At 40.4% G+C, this 16,627-nt stretch overlaps 1 protein-coding gene across 1 annotated transcript in view; it reads left to right on the forward strand.

Moving 5' to 3' along the window:
* The window catches only part of LOC140235765 (mediator of RNA polymerase II transcription subunit 25-like), a 55,515-nt gene that overhangs the window by 9,437 nt on the left and 29,451 nt on the right, over positions 1 to 16,627 (forward strand). Inside the window, exons 4-9 of the mRNA XM_072315774.1 lie at positions 341 to 439; positions 948 to 1,068; positions 5,838 to 5,991; positions 8,222 to 8,300; positions 9,916 to 9,989; positions 10,599 to 10,807. Coding sequence (XP_072171875.1) covers positions 341 to 439; positions 948 to 1,068; positions 5,838 to 5,991; positions 8,222 to 8,300; positions 9,916 to 9,989; positions 10,599 to 10,807 — 736 coding nt within the window. The remainder of the gene's footprint in view (positions 1 to 340; positions 440 to 947; positions 1,069 to 5,837; positions 5,992 to 8,221; positions 8,301 to 9,915; positions 9,990 to 10,598; positions 10,808 to 16,627) is intronic.

Raw genomic sequence — 16,627 nt, forward strand, 5'->3', positions numbered from 1 at the left:
TCTTTCCTCAAACGTGTATCAGTCTATATGGTGTGTTTTTGCACCATTGCCTCTTGTAAGAGGTGAAACACTGTGTCCCTCAGATAGGACATGAAATGGATGTTTGTGATATACCGGTAGTCACCACTCACAGATCTTGCATGTAAAAGATCCCCTTGCAATCACTCAGCACAAAGAGCAGGGTGCATAAGTGACCCCACCTCACACCAAATTGGACCCCGTGGAAGACCAGCTATATGTACAAATAATGCGGCTGCCTATTGGCTAGCCAGCCATCTGCTCAGATTGGAAATCAATGAAACAGACATGTCTCCCTTCCACTTTCTTCTGATGCTCGCAGGTTCATCGGGGGAGGGGGAGAGAGTCACAGTCTACTGGCCGAGGGCCTTGGAGCTGCCATGCAGATCTTTGACCACATGAAGGGCAGGAGAGAGCCAGGGTGGGTTTGTCAAGCCAGGTTTTTTGTTTTGTTTTGCTTTGTTTTGCTTTTTGTTTGTTTGTTTGTTTGTTTCGATGTTCATTCGCTCATTGAATTGTTTCTCTATTTTGTCATGTGTACATTCCTTGTTTTTGTTTATTTTTTTAACCCATTGAAGACTAGTCCCGAGTATACAGCTGTACATGTATGTACTTGGGCAGGTGTCTATGGGAAATTCACTTTGTTGTAAAACCAGCTTCTCCTCAATGGGAATTTAGTTATGCTCTGATCAGGTGACCAAGTCAAAATGGGTGACAACATCTAAGGGACCTTACTCAACTCAAAACGAAGAGTACACTGTAGAGTTCAGAAACTTTTAACTTGCATGTTTTGAAGTAAGAGGGATAATGTGCAACTTGATACCAACCTCATCTGATACTGGTGACAACTGGGCAACTGGACTTAGATATGAAAAAAAAAAAAAAAAAAATTGATTAAAGTTTTGCCTTTATATTTTTCCACTTTACAGGTCCAAGGTGGAGAGGATGTGTATTGTGATATCCAACTCTCCGCCATTTTCCATCCCAGCCATGGAGTGTGGTCACTACAGCGGCTACACGGCGGAACAGCTGGCAGTGCTCATGGGCGAGGTATGTTGGGCAAGCTGTGACACCAGGCATATCCGCCTCAATGTTTTGTGTGTTCCTCTCAAAAATTCGTGCTGACTTTAGAATGGGAATGATACCCAGATATACATGTGGATTGAGGGAATGCAACAATATTTGTTGAAGTCATGAGTGAAGTTTTGAGGAAAATCAGATTTAATCTATTCAAAAGTTGCAAAGTTTTGGGTGTCATTTAGGAATGGCTGGATGAGAAGACTACAACAGGTCTTCATGTCACTGCAGGACAACGATGGAGGGAAAATAGTATACATAGAAAATTAAATTAGATCCAGTCTTTGTGAAAGTATGAAGGGACAGGGAACTTTTCAGAGATGTCCTGGAAACATAGCATGTCTCTTTCTATCATCTGTTAACTGTCAAAGTGGACACTTTTGCAGGTATGGATTGTTAGGAAGGAATGCTAGCTTTGGCAAACTATGAGTGTGAATGATCTCCCAGATGAGAGTTGGTACACCAATAGTTGTTATCATAGTTCCTGGTGATAGTATTGTCATAATAATCGTCACCAATATCGTAATTATTACAGGCCTTGAAATAGGATTTTGGAGGGGCAAGGCCATTTAGAAAAGGGCACTTTTTCCAAGAGGCCAGCCATGAAAGGGCACTTAGGTCAGTCAGAGGGCACCAAGGCCACATTGAAAAGGACATGTTGGGTGTTTTTTTAAAGGGTGATTTTTGCGACGTTGCAAGAATTTTATGTTTTTTTTTTTCATATTCTAACAACAACCCCCCCCCCCAATACATAATACAGTCAACCTCGCGTAAGTCGACATAATCGGGACTGAGCAAAACACGTCGACTTACGCGAATGTCGACTTACGCGTAAGTCGACATTTTGTCGACTTATAAATGAAAATTAATTTCCTCTGTACAGAGTATAGATTTGGATCACGATGCGGATCGCTACCCATATATCCTACTCCTTTTGCCGCCAAAACATGCCTACTGACATGAGCAACAATTATGTTTTAGTTCATGCATAAATCTTGCGCGGGTTAGTAACGACAATGCACAATTCCCAAATCTCTAGAGAGATTTTGAGAGAGCGGGATCGGAAACCTATAGGCCCGTTTCTAGACACTTACCGTTTTAAACTTGATTTGAAATATCAAAGGCAAATTCCCCAAAATTGAATTAAACTTTGCGATTTAAATTCAAGTGCGTTGCTGGGAAGATATGCGTGTGATTTCGCATGATTCTGTCGAGATTATTTTTCAGTGCCGACTGAGTTGAAATATGTGTGATTTTCCTTCCCTAAGTCACCATATTTGTTCTGCTTAAATTTGTATTGCCATACTCTGAAAATGAATTGTTCTCGCGCTCCGATTCGCAACATTATAACTACCGCTCTGTACGGCGCGGGCCTGTCTGAAATAAGAAGAAGAAAAGTTTGTTCATCCGAAAACGACATCTTTCGGACTACTATAACAAAAGTAACAAACCTCTTACCATTGTCGGACTAATTTAACTTTGGACTGAGATTTAAAACTTCGGCATAGCGAACTTTAACAATAATTTGTTATCATTTTTTTCATTGACATTTTGTGAAGCAGCATGCGTTTCGGTAGTTTGAAACGTGTAAATGTTGCGATGTCTTTTCTCTGCAAGTGCAGACTAAGTTCAGTCACGGCGAAAGTTCCGTTACGAAATAAAAAATAATGCGAGCCTTTTCAACAATAACGCACTTCCGTACATTTTTATGCGTTTAAACGCAGTTTCTAGTTTCGGACAAGAACCGCAAGTCTTTTCTGCAACGCTCTTGCGTTTTAAAAACAGATTTGCATTTGATTTTTAGAGTTGCGTTTAAACGCAATTGAGTTTAAATTTCATACAATAATTTTCTAGTTTTGAGTTATTATCAAACGCAAGTCTTTTCAGCGTTCCGTGTGATTTGATGGACTTGTATTTGATTTTCAGAATTGCGTTTAATTTTTAATTTTGCTTACGATAAGTCTTTTAAACAATAACACACTTCCGTAGATGTTTAGAGATGCGTTTAAACGCAATTTCTTATATAGTTTCGTACAAAAACCGCAAGTCTTCTCTGCAAAGCTCTTACGTTTGAATACAGCGTTACGTGATTTGATGGACTTGCATTTGATTTTTAGAGTTGCGTTTAAACGCAATTGAGTTAAAAAAAAAAGTTCCCTTCAATTTTCTAGTATCGTGTGATTATCAAACGCAAGTCTTTCAGCGTTCCGTGTGATTTGATGGACTTGCATTTGATTTTTAGTGTTGCGTTTTAACGCAATTGAGTTTAAGTTTCCTACAATTTTCTAGTTTCGTCTGATTATCAAACGCAAGTCTTTTCAGCGTGCCATGTGTTTTGATGGACTTGCATTTGATTTTCAGAGTTGCGTTTAAACGCGAGTTTAAAAAAAAAGTTCCCTACAATTTGCATACCAGTTGCATTTAATTTGTAATTTTGTTTACGAAATAAAAAATAATGCAAGTCTTTTAAATAATAACACACTTCCGTAGATGTTTAGAGATGCGTTTAAACACAGTTTCTTATAGTTTCGTACAAAAACCGCAAGTCTTCTCTGCAACGCACTTGCGTTTGAATATGGCGTTACGTGTGATATGATGGACTCTTTGCATTTGATTTTTAGAGTTGCGTTTAAACGCAATTGAGTTAAAAAAAAAAAAGGTCCCTACAATTTTCTAGTTTCGTATGATTATCAAACGCAAGTCTTTCAGCGTTCCGTGCGATTTGATGGACTTGCATTTGATTTTTAGTGTTGCGTTTAAACGCAATTGACTTTAAGTTTCCTACAATTTTCTAGTTTCGTGTGATTATCAAACGCAAGTCTTTTTAGCGTGCCATGTGTTTTGATGGACTTGCATTTGATTTTCAGAGTTGCGTTTAATTTTTAATTTTGCTTACGAAATGAAAAAAAATAATGCAAGTCTTTTCAACAATAACGCACTTCCGTCATTTCCGTAGATGTATAGAGATTTATTTAAACGCAGTTTCTAGTTTCGTACAAAAACCGCAAGTCTTCTCTGCAACGCTCTTGCGTTTAAATACATCGTTGCGTGTGATTTGATGGACTTGCATTTGATTTTTAGAGTTGCGTTTAAACGCAGTTGAGTTTCAGGTTCGTAACAATTATTTTCTAGTTTCATATGATTATCAAACGCAAGTCTTTTCAGCAATGCAATTGCGTTTAAATGCAAAAGTTGCGTGTGATTTGATATCACCTACATTTGATTTTTTGAGTTCCATCATTAGTTGCACTGTAATAAATCTTTTTAGAAAGGGCCCTGGTTTTAATACCGCTTCGGAATAATCAACGTTAGAATATTCGGATTTACAAAAACAGGGGCAGGGGGCACATACCCCCCCCCCCCCCCCCCCCCCGTACTTTTTGGGGCACCATCAAAATGTGCCCCCTTTTTAGGAGAATGGGACCGATTTTGCACTAGAAAGGGCAACTGAAAGTACAAAAAGGGGCCTGGAAGGAGCACAGGGGCAGCTCTCCGGGGGGGGGGGGGGGGGGGGGGGGGGGGGGGGGCAGGGGTACACATAGCCCCTCCACCCTTTTGGAGGATCAACTAAATGTGCCCTTTTTTCTTTGAAGGTGCCCCTTTTTTCCTGTAAAGGGGGGCACACTTTTTCCTAAGGGGCAGTTTTAAGAACAAAAAGGGCACTTTGAGGAACAAAAAGGGCACTTTGAGGAACGAAAAGGGCACTTTGAGGAACGAAAAGGGCACTTTGAGGAACGAAAAGGGCACTTTGAGGAACGAAAATGGCACTTTAAGGAACAAAAAGGGCACTTTGAGGAACAAAAAGGGCACTTTGAGGAACAAAAGGGCACTTTGAGGAACAAAAAGGGCACTTTGAGGAACACTTTCAACTAACCAGCCAACCCGTGTTCACATACAGTGTTACAGGGGTGGGGGATCTGCACAATTTTTTTACATTTCATTTCACCTTTTTTCGCATGCGTGCCCTCGATCACATTTACTTTGAGCATGCGGGCATGAATGCAGAGCGAAAGAGATGGCATTTCTCATAGCCGTCCGACATGCCTGGCACATGGCTTGCGACCACTTGCTCCAGACGATTGTAATAGCCGAATTCCCCACAGTAACACACGCATGCACATACTGCACCCACCCAACGCGCTCAACTGCTGATTGCGACACTCGACGTACAGACACCATCAATGTACTTCCGTACGTACGCGCGGGCACACTACGAATACACTACCTAGCTAGTAACTCTATGGCCGCTGCGCTGCGGACTTGGAGGCAGTCGGAACGGTCAAAGCCGGTCGGCCGTACCGTACGTACATAAGTACAAGTGTACGTAACGTACACGTTGTCTCGTTGAGTTTGAATCAGATATATTGGGACGCGAGTGAACTGAACAGAAGGTATGATATTTGAGATGAGGAAATTTGTTCAAGCTTATTGAAGTGTAGACTTTTAGAAAGGGCATATTATACGTCATAAACAAGAACTTTCATTCTAAAAGGGCACCACGGCCACAAGAAAAAGGGCACATTTTTTTTTGGCCGTAACTTTGATCACAGAAGAAAGGGCATTGCGGCCAACGAGAGGGGCACCGACGGCCATGGCCGTCGGTGGCCGTCGGTTAATTCGAGGCCTGTATTACTATCATTATTATCATCTGTGTCATCACCGTGAAAGACGAGTTGGTTACTATTGAGCAAAAATAAAAATTGTTTCTTTCCCCACACCTTTCATCTACTTGTGCCTAACAGCGCAACATCAACCTGTCGGTGATCTCGCCGCGGAAACTCGGGGTGCTACAGCGTCTGTATGAGAAATCCTGCAGCGAGCTGCAGGTGGTGCCGACCAAGGACTATGCCAGGGACGAGCGCCACCTCATCCTCCTGAAGGGATACGAGCTCCAAGGTGAGGGAGGGAAGGAATGAGGGAGAGAAGAAATGAAGAAGGAAAAGGATGGAGGGAGGAGGGGGCAGAGATGCTAACTGTTGAATTCTTTGCATGATTCTATACTGTTTGCTTTGTTTTGTTTCTTGCCTCAAATAGTGTGTGTGTTGTGTCTGTTTTTCCCAAATTGTATTACTGCATTGACATGACATTATATTTACTGCTGCGACAATTGCTTCAGTCTTATTTCCTGCAAGCACTAAGGGTTTAATAGGGTTAGGGTTGTGATAGGGTTTTAGGTTAAGTTTGATGGGAGGATTAGGATTAGGATTAGGGTTATGTTTGGCTTAGCATGCAGATATTTCATGGGAGCAATTGTTGCGTGAGCAAATGTAATGGAACTTATTAGTACACATGTATATTTCAGGAAAGGTAAAAATATTGTTTTCCACAAAAACACACTAGTAGGGCAGATATGTAACAAAATTTGGCCGAGATGCTCACATCCGGCGGAAAGTATGAAATTTTACATATAGGGGTATTTTGGAGTGCTGATTTCAAATATTGCCGGATCCAAGAAATCTGACCACGGGGTCGGCCACCATTTTGAATTCCAATATGGCCGCCATCACACAACAAATCTAAAGATCCCTATCTTCAGTTCTGAATGACCTGTGGCACCAGAATTTGGTACACATGAGTGCTTTGACATATTGTATTTGATGACAGATTGATTTGAAGTATCTGACAACCATCGAATGGCCGCCATTTTGAATTCCAATATGGCCGCCTCGACAAAATATTCAAAATCCCTATCTTGATTTCTAAGTGGTGAGTGACGCTGAAATTAGGTGTAAACAAGTATTTTAACATACTGAGTTAAAATATTAACTAATGTGATGTGTCTGACAAACGCAATGCCTGCTATTTTGAATTCCAATGTGGCTACGAAGACAAACACCACAACTAATATTTACGGGCATGTCAAAAAGTGCAGCAAAAAGGAAGCATAATGCACCTTTCACTGACGTCACAATGTAAATACAGCAGTGCGCACTCAATCAGTTACAAACGCGCGTTCGATCAGGTAGCCTAATTTACAAACCCGAGGTAGAGATTTTCAACACTCCAACATGACAACTTTGTATAAAAATTCATATTCGCTGCCATGCAGCTTGTCAGACATTGAAGTCATCATATCACCATGCTTTTATGTATGAAATTCCAATGGCTTATGCCATTCAGAACTGAAGATAGGGATCATTGACGGCGGCCATATTGGAATTCAAAATGGCGGCCGACCCCGTGGCCAGATCTCTTGGATCCGGCAATTTTTGAAATCAGCGCCCCCAAATACCCCTATATGCAAAATTTCATACTTTCCGCCGGATGTGAGCATCTTTTTCACATATCTGCCCCACTACACCTTTTTCAGCCTAAGAATACTGCAGTGCTATTGCAAGGTTGACATCCCTGAGGGAGGGGTGCTGCCAATAACTCACCAGCCTTGGGCCAGGGCAATATTCTTTCTGCTCAGTATTATCTCTGTCAGTTTTCCCCTCTTTGTGAACAAGCAATGATTCCAGGAGAGTATTTGTTTGTTTTGTTTATTTGTTGTGTGCTTAGAGAAAAACAGAGAAATATGAATGGCCTTTTGAAAACTGGGGTGGGGAAGGAGTAGGGATTATGTGGAATATTTTTTCAGTGCGTGCATTATTGTTTGTATTATTGTGTCCCTCAAAGTATCGTGATGATGCAAGTATATGCATGGAGCAAAGTGTCGAACTTGTGTATGTAACCAGACTATGCCTGTGTGCCTCACTCACCTATACTCCAGCTCTTTATTGATTTGTGAAAATCACAAATAAATGCCAGTATTGTGGTTTCCAAATGTGCAACTTGTTTGTTTTGAAGGCATACATTGTGTGCGTATCCGGGTAATTACCCCCGGAGGGCAATTACCCCCCGGCCAAATACTGGTTAGTGGTAAGGTAAGAGTAAAGATTAGGGTTAGGGTTAGGTTTAGGGTTAGGAGTTTGGGTTAGGGTTAGGGTTAGGTTCAGGATTAGGATTAGGGCCAGGGGAAGGGTGCGGGGTAATTGCCCAGGGGGTAATTGCCCTAGACCCATTGTGTGATATGCATCTGTAATGTTGTGAAACTACATTGAGGTTAGTAAGCAAAATTCATACACTTTTCTTCCTTTTTGCTTCCTCTCTCTAAAAAAAAAAAAAAAAAAAATTATCCAATCAGAGCGTACTCCCGACACCAAGGATGCGAAGCCACCGGGAAATGCGTCGCCACGGAGACCAGGGACGGGGATGAAAAGCAGCTCTCTCACGGCAGGCAAGTTCTAGAGAGAAATTAAAAAGTCTGAAACATCCTTGATGTCTTGCTGGTTTTTGTTGAAAACACTATGGCACATTCTGTGCATGGATGATAATGGATATCCCAGGTGTGTACATGGGAAGGTATCTAGTTGTCGCCACTTATAAGTAAACTTGAATTTGTGCGCAATTAATGAGAAACACAAGGAAAACATCAGGTAAAAATAAGAAGGACACATGGATGTTAACACTCACTCATAAATAAGAAGGACACATGTATGTTGACATACATGAGTGTGTGAAAATGTTATGGGTGTGTTTATTGACGGATAGACAGACAGAATATCAAGTTGGATGATAATGTAAACTGAACTTTGTTTGTCAAGCAGCGAAAAAGAGAGATCCTTTAACAGATATCCCTTGTACAGCAAGAGGAGAACATTTTGCGTTGCTATAACTTAATTATTGTAAACGAGTGTCCCAGGAATTGGATTTACTGTACATGTGTACCTTGCTCGACTTTCCACATACAGTTTAATGTATTGATTGCTAACAAATTCAGCTTGTAAGTAGATTGTTTTTTCCCCCTTGTCTCTCATTCTCTTTCCTGTGTGAAGTAATGAGGAGAATGTAATATCCAGGGTTTGATCATCTCATGTAGGAAAAAAAATAAAAAACTCGCAAAAGGGTGAACAACCCGAAGGAATCTTTCGTTTCTGCCTATTTGCCAGGAAATAGATCAACAATATTGATCTCCCGCGGTTCACCACAGGTAACAGGAAGTGGTCTCCAAGTGTGGCAGACCCATCAAAGAGTTCCACATTCAGTATCACACCAAAACAGAAGAATTTTTATCCTGGTGCACTAGGGGAATTGTTGTTCATGTTGTTCCTGATTGTCATGTATGAGAGGGAATTCGATAGGAAAAATACCTCTTTGCTACATGTATCCTTGGTCTTCATGTCTTTTCCTTATACTGTGTGTCAAAAAAAAATACAACGGTCTCCTCAGCAACCATAACTTTAAAAATAGTGAGTCAATCTGAATGCAATTTCAGGGTATTAAACTATAACTTATTACCCACATCTCACAGAAAACCCCATCTGATTTGTTTCCATGCTCAAAGAGAAATGAGCAGATTCATAGAGCATGTCAGGAATCCCTGCCCTCCGAGTTTTGTCCATTGTGTTTGCACATTAATAAGCAGTTCGAAGAGCATCCAAGTGCTAAACTTGAAAGAAAGAGACCCATGACATGCTTTACAACGATCCACACTTTTCTGTGACTACTTGATACCAAATTGAATGGGGTTTTCTGCAAAATGTAGGTAAGATGTTATATTTTAAGGCCATGAAATAGCATTCACATAGTTTAATCACATTGGAAGTTATCAACGTGAAAATCTGATCATATTTTTTTTTTTGGGGGGGGGGTGGGGGACATACTGTATATTAAATGTAGTGATTGATAACTTGAAGTCCAGCTGGGAGAATTGTCCTCTTCCACTGACCACTGACCACTTCTGCTGTCCACTAATGGGAGATTTTGACCTCTATGACTGTTGCTTCTGTCTCCCCTCTTTATTTCTTTTTCTTTTTAATGCCCATGTTTGTTTTGGAATCCAGGTCAGAGCCCAAATTCGAGATTCAAGGTTCCGACACCGCAGCCAATCTCCAGCCAGAGCGCCACGCAGGGTAAGCCTGACGCTTTCTTTCAAACTTGATACAGACTGGCGAAGTAGAATAAAGCTTGACTAGATTGACCCACTTTCACTTACTATATTGCGCTGTCATGTCCCAATTATCGCAATAATTTATACGCCATATATTTAGCAAGTCTAAATTTGTGCGAATTAGAACTTTTCAACCACTTCGCGAGTGGTTAAATTCCTGATTGTGGAGTATAGTACTGAATGAAGAAATGTATATGTTCATTTCACGTTCATATCAGGATCAGAGTCGATATTTTTGCATGTCTTTAAATTTGGGAATAGTACCCGACTCGCAAAAATAAAAGCCTTGCCAAATATTCAGCATATACAGTACATGTAGTTCAGTTGTCTGCACTGGTAGCCGCTGTATGCGTTATTAATTTAGCAAGTGTGATATTTCTCAAATTGCGACTTGTAAGGGGTTAGGATATTTGTCCTGACTTCATTGTGCCACTGCTATGGACTGGCTTCAGCGCAGTTGGTAGTGCCGCTGTGTTTGCAAGATGACCCTTTTTTATGTGGATTTGTTTATATAAACACTGCTCCAAAAGGGATGAATTTTTACAACTTTGCTTCGTGTGCTGCCCCCAAGGTCCGGTTAGTGTCCCAAGCAGTCAGACTGGCGCCGTTCCCAGCCCTGGTCAAGCAGTTTTCTCCTCATCCCAGCCACAACTGACCGCACAGCAGCAGCAGCAGCAACAACAGCAGCAACAGCAACCACAGCAGCAGCAGCAACCACCACAACAGGCGCAGCAGCAGCCACAGCCAACACCTAGCCAGCAACAGAAGTCTGCAGGGCAGGTTAGTTGCTTCAGCTTCTTCTTTTTTTTTTTTGAAGGGGGAGGGGGAGGGTGGGGGACAGGGTGCCAAAAGTGACTGCATACAGTGTGGCTTAGAATTATAAAGCCATGTCATTGTACATCCCTGAATATTCAAATTCATGAAATTCTTTTGATGAGTTCTTTTTATTGCAACTGATTAACAACTTGCCCTACATCGACGTAAATAAGCACTGAATTGATCAGTGTTTTAGTAGTAGCTATGACAAAAGAAATCATGGGCATACATAGGCTACATGTACTCGGGCAGGATTCAAACCTACGTCCGCCTAATCTCCGGACAGGGGTCAATAGTACATCCTTGAAGTTGTTTATTCAGATGAGTGAATTTGTACATCGGTTGTTTTTATTGCAACTGATTGACAAATTGTCCTTCATCAATATGTTATTATAAACATTAATTGTTCAGTGTGTGAGTAGTAGCCATGATGAAAATTCATGGGTCACTCATATGCAAATGGAACCCATAACTCTCAGGTGAAAGCTTTGTAGTCCTGTGGATATGACACCTGTCTAGCAATCAAGAGGTTGTGGGTTCAAATCCAACCTGAGACTGTGTGGCCCTTGATTTTTATTTTGGTTACAACTCAAACACTGATCAGTCCATGTTTATCTTTGTCAGTGAAGTGCAATTATTCAATCAGTTGCAATTTAACCCTATTCTAACTGGGCTATTTGAGACCAAGTTTTTACTGAGGGGGGGTCAATTTGACCCCCCCTTCAGATCTCGGCCGCCGATCGTGCGATCGCCGCAAAATGTGGCCTGAAGATAGAGCTGGATGTCAACTACAAGATAACATGGTCATACAATAGAAAAATATTGCCTTTCTATTTTTAATAAATTAATTATGCAAATTTGTGCATGAAATCATATTTTCACCTATAACTCCATTAACGCGTTGAGGACGAGTCCCGAGTATACTCGGGCAGGTGTCTATGGGAAATGCGTGTTGTAGCAAAATGAGTCCGTCCTCAACGGGTTAAAAAGACTGGAGGATTGCTAAATGTTTGTGTCAGAATTCCTCAAGACACATCAAACAATTTTCTTGTAAAAAATTAGCACAATCAAAATCAATTTCTTTTGTTGTCCCCGCCGAACGAGTTCGAGCAGGGGACTATGAAACGGGCTCCGTACGTGTGTGTGTCCGTCCGTGTGTCCGTGTGTCCGTGTGTGCGTCCGTGTGTGATCAAAATCTTCAATTTGCTACTTCTCTGTCATTTATGAGCCAATTTTGATTCTGTTTGCTTTATATGATAGCACTACATGGGAGCTTTGAAACTTCTACACAGAATTTCAGTTGTGACCTTTGACCTTGACCTTTGACCTATATTGTACATTTTGCTACAAAATGCTACTCCTTCGCCATTTCTAACCCGATTTCGATTCCATTTGCTTTATGTGATGGCACTAGTTGAGGGCTTCAAAACTTCTACACAGAATTTTGACCTTTGACTTCTTTGACCTTTGACCTTGATTTTTTGACCTGTATTGTACATTTTGCTACAAAATGCTACTCCTTCGCCATTTCTAACCCGATTTCGATTCCGTTTGCTTTATGCGATGGCACTAGTTGAGGGCTTCAAAACTTCTACACAGAATTTTGACCTTTGACTTCTTTGACCTTTGACCTTGATTTTTTGACCTGTATTGTACATTTTGCTACAAAATGCTACTCCTTCGCCATTTCTAACCCGATTTCGATTCCGTTTGCTTTATGTGATGGCACTAGGTGAGGGCTTCAAAACTTCTACACAGAATTTTGACCTTTGACTTCTTTGACCTTTGACCTTGATTTTTTACCTATATTGTACAATGGCTACAAAATGCTACTCCTTCGCCATTTCTAACCCGATTTCGATTCCGTTTGCTTTATGTGATGGCAGCAGGTGAGGGCTTCAAAACTTCTACACAGAATTTTGACCTTTGATTTCTTTGACCTTTGACCTTGATTTGTGACCTGTATTGTACATTTTGCTACAAAATTCTACTTCCGGCGGGGGCATATATTACGCACCGCGTAAATTCTACTTTTCCTTGTTTTTTATTGTTTTGTTAATTTCTTATGTATTTTATTGTTTTTTGCCAAAATTTGTTGCAGGCACTTTTTCAGGCTTCTCTACACTAGAATTGAATAATTTCAATGGTTAAAAGTTGAAATAATCTAATTTATATCAATTTAACCAAAAAACACAATTTGCATTGGATTTGCACACGATATCATGAATATGAGCTGTTTTTTGGTTGACATGCATATGCAAAACGTTACATAACTTCAAAATGGTGTACCCGGACGTCGCAAATTTGGTCTCAAAATATGCGGGAGACTTCAATGAAAAAAGTTGTGAAACGACGCGGCAAAATCTTTGCGCGTTGCGAAATCGTGGCGCGAAACGTCGAAGGGGGGTCAATTTGACCCCCCCCCCCCCAGTTAGAATAGGGTTAAGTTGTCTGTGGCACATTGCAACCTCTTTTGACCATTGCTACAGTTTTTTGTGCATATTTAAAGTTACATGGTTAGTAAGTTTCACTACTTGACAACAACAAGCATACCATGCATGATAATTTCATTTGTGTGCAAGTGTGTGTATGTAAATAATGTGTGTAAAACATCTCTAAATTCTGTTCGACATTACTTCTTGTAAGCCTTGCGTGGTCCAAAAGAAAATCATTTTTTTTTAAATATTATTTTATAAAACAGTCTAGTGAATCCATGTGGAGTATTTTCCATAAGTACGCGAACATTATGCACCACTGATAATGAATGAATAGGTGTACATACAATCTCAATCTTGAAGCCACTACAGCCGATGTTAACCTGTTGAAGATGAGTCCCAAGTATACTCAGGCAGGTGTCTATGGGAAATGCGCGTTGTAGCAAAATCAGTCTGTCCTCAGCGGGTTAAAGTTAAAATATAAAGAGAATTATGGCAGCACAAAATTTTGAGGTAATGTTCAGTTTTCTAGCAGCCTAACAGAATTTTATCACTGTTTTTTTTTTCTCTTCATCTTTTGACATGAGTTCTCTTTTTTTTTTATTCCACTTTCATCCTCCTTGTGCATTCAAACAAAGTGTTTTTTAATTGCATAATTCCGTCTTAGAGCGTGGCTATGAAAGCCTAGTTTGTTTGTTTGTTTGTTTTCCATTGGGCACAAGATTTTGTCCTGGTATGGCTTTGTGAAACAAATCTTTTCTGAGGACTGGTTGATCCCAAACTTGTCACCATGATCGGTTGAATTGAACTTATGATTGATTTTAGATCATAGTAAACCAGCTCACCGAGTCCTGTTTCATTAACAGGGGAACTACACATGTACAACGAGCCAAACAGTGAACCCGAAGTTGCTACAGATTCAGATCAGATTTACATACACTGTAGTTGGAAATGATATAGACATTCAAGATGTATCCTAGACGGTTGCAAAGGTGGATGGAAGATATAGTTCCCAAATGGCATAGTGACATGCTTCCTAACTTTTTAGGACTGATTGATCCCAAAATTGTCCCTAGATCAGTTGAATTGAGCAGCCCCTGGTTGCTTATTTCACTACATGGGATTTGTAGCTATAAAACAAGCAACCCAAAGTTGGGACAGATTCAGATCAGGGGCCCGTTGCATAAAAGTTACAATTATGGTAACTTTGCCATCCAATGGTAACTTCCATGGAATTCTTGATTTTGATTGGCTGTTGAGTATTGTTGCCATGGTAGTTACCATTGAAAGGCAAAGTTACCATAATTGTAACTTTTATGCAACGGGCCCCAGATCTAGTTGTTAGGGATGCATGGACGTTCAAGATGTATTCCAAATGGTGCAAGATGGATGCAAGATACAATGTATTGTTCCCAAAGGGCTTAGTGAGACAGTTCGTAGCTTATGAGGACCGATTAATCCCAAACATTGTCCCTTACATCAGTTGAATTAAACTTCAAATTGATTTTAGAGCTTCAGTGAAAAAGCTCCCAGGTTTGTACAAAATGTTGGAGAGAAACATCCATAGAGACTGGCTGATTCAGGGCATAGTGTTGTGCTTGCATCAACAGAAAGAACTAAGGAAGAGTCTCTCTGAAATGATTAACAGGCCCTACCATCAAATAAGGAGCATGATAAATATATTGCCTTCAAAACTCCCTAGCAGTTGTTGGTCTTACACAGAACTACTGTATGCCTCACCACCATAATGAGGAACATGCAACTGACTGGTTTCTTCAACTGCAGACCGATTGTACTTGTGCAATTATGTTTCTGGGAGGGGTTTTCCCCTCCACTCCACTGGCGGGAATGCGGGGATTCCCCTGTCAGTGCTGGTCACATGCTACTGTGAGCCGAGTGTATGGCGGTGCATTCATTCGCATGGCAGGGGAGAGCATCTGGAGTGCTTTATTAGTCACCAAGTAGTGCAACAGGATGTTTGCCTATTTTTCTAGTCTGGAGCCATTCCTGTTTACTTAAAGCGTGAAATATGCAGACCAACTTATAGTGTAGGTTTGGATGTATATGTGTGTGTAACTGTGCCATGTAGTCACGCTAAGATCTGCATACCACTTCTGCATAACTGCCTTAGGTGAGACTTGGTTGTCTCAGTCCCATACCTTTTGTAAACTGTTAGCAAGGTAAGTTGATATCCGAATCATGTATTTACATACTTCATAAGGGGAGTAATATTTAATAGCTAAATGTTAACTGATAATAAAAATGATTGACCATGATGCGATGACTCATTACACAGTCAGTCCTGTCAGGGCATGCTGTAATGAAAGATATGTTGGAAGACTTGTGCTATTTTATACTTCCGCGTAGAGAGATGGGAAGTAAGTGACAAGCTTCCTACAAATTAAAGGCTGGTTAAGTAGTCACGTTTTGGCCACGGTAGACAAAACAAATGATGTTAAGATCGGGTGCTGTTCGTTATTCCGAAGGTTCGTTATTCCGAAGGTTCGTTATTCCGAAGGTTCGTTAATCCGAAACACGCAAATTCCCTATACCTACAGGTTCGTTAATCCGAAAATGAAAAAGGGTTCGTTAATCCGAAAATTTTTGGCATAATTCCGAAGGTTCGTTATTCCGAAGATTGGTTAATCCGTAAATGAAATTCGGAACAATGAACCTTCGGAATAACGAATCCTAGGAATAAAGAGCCTTCGGAATAACGAACCTTCGGAATAACGAGCTGTAACCGTTAAGATCATATGAAAGAAACAATTCAAATCAATGATTCTTGATGTCCGGTTGTTTTCATTGCAACTGATTGACAGATTGCCACGCATCAACGTAAATGATTCATTACACCTTGACAAAAAAAATTTATAATTTGAGTACTTGTTATATATGCAGTACTAGACGTTATAAGGGATCAGAACCGTCACTGTCTGTCCTGCAGAAGTTTGGTAGTCTAGTGGATATGATGCCTATCTAGCAATCAGAAGGTCATTGGTTTGAGTCCAATCCAAATATATACAGTATATATACCCATGATTTTTTAATCAAAACACTGAATACCTGGTATTTATTTATGTGAATGAAGGCCAATATGAACAAAGAAAATATATAATAGCATATATTATTATTATATATGATATATTATATATTCAAAAAGCTGTATAGGTCATTACACTAGGGTCCCGTTTCATAAAACTTGTTATCAGTGACAACTGCCACATTTCTGTGACAAATTTGCTCTTAGCCAATCAGATGCAAGGATTTCTGTAGCTTATAATAACTATGACAACTTGTCACTAATAACAAGTTTTATGAAACGGAGCCCAGATCACAGTAATTATGT

The sequence above is a fragment of the Diadema setosum genome, chromosome 12, assembly GCF_964275005.1.
Source record: "Diadema setosum chromosome 12, eeDiaSeto1, whole genome shotgun sequence".
NCBI lineage: Eukaryota > Metazoa > Echinodermata > Echinoidea > Diadematoida > Diadematidae > Diadema > Diadema setosum.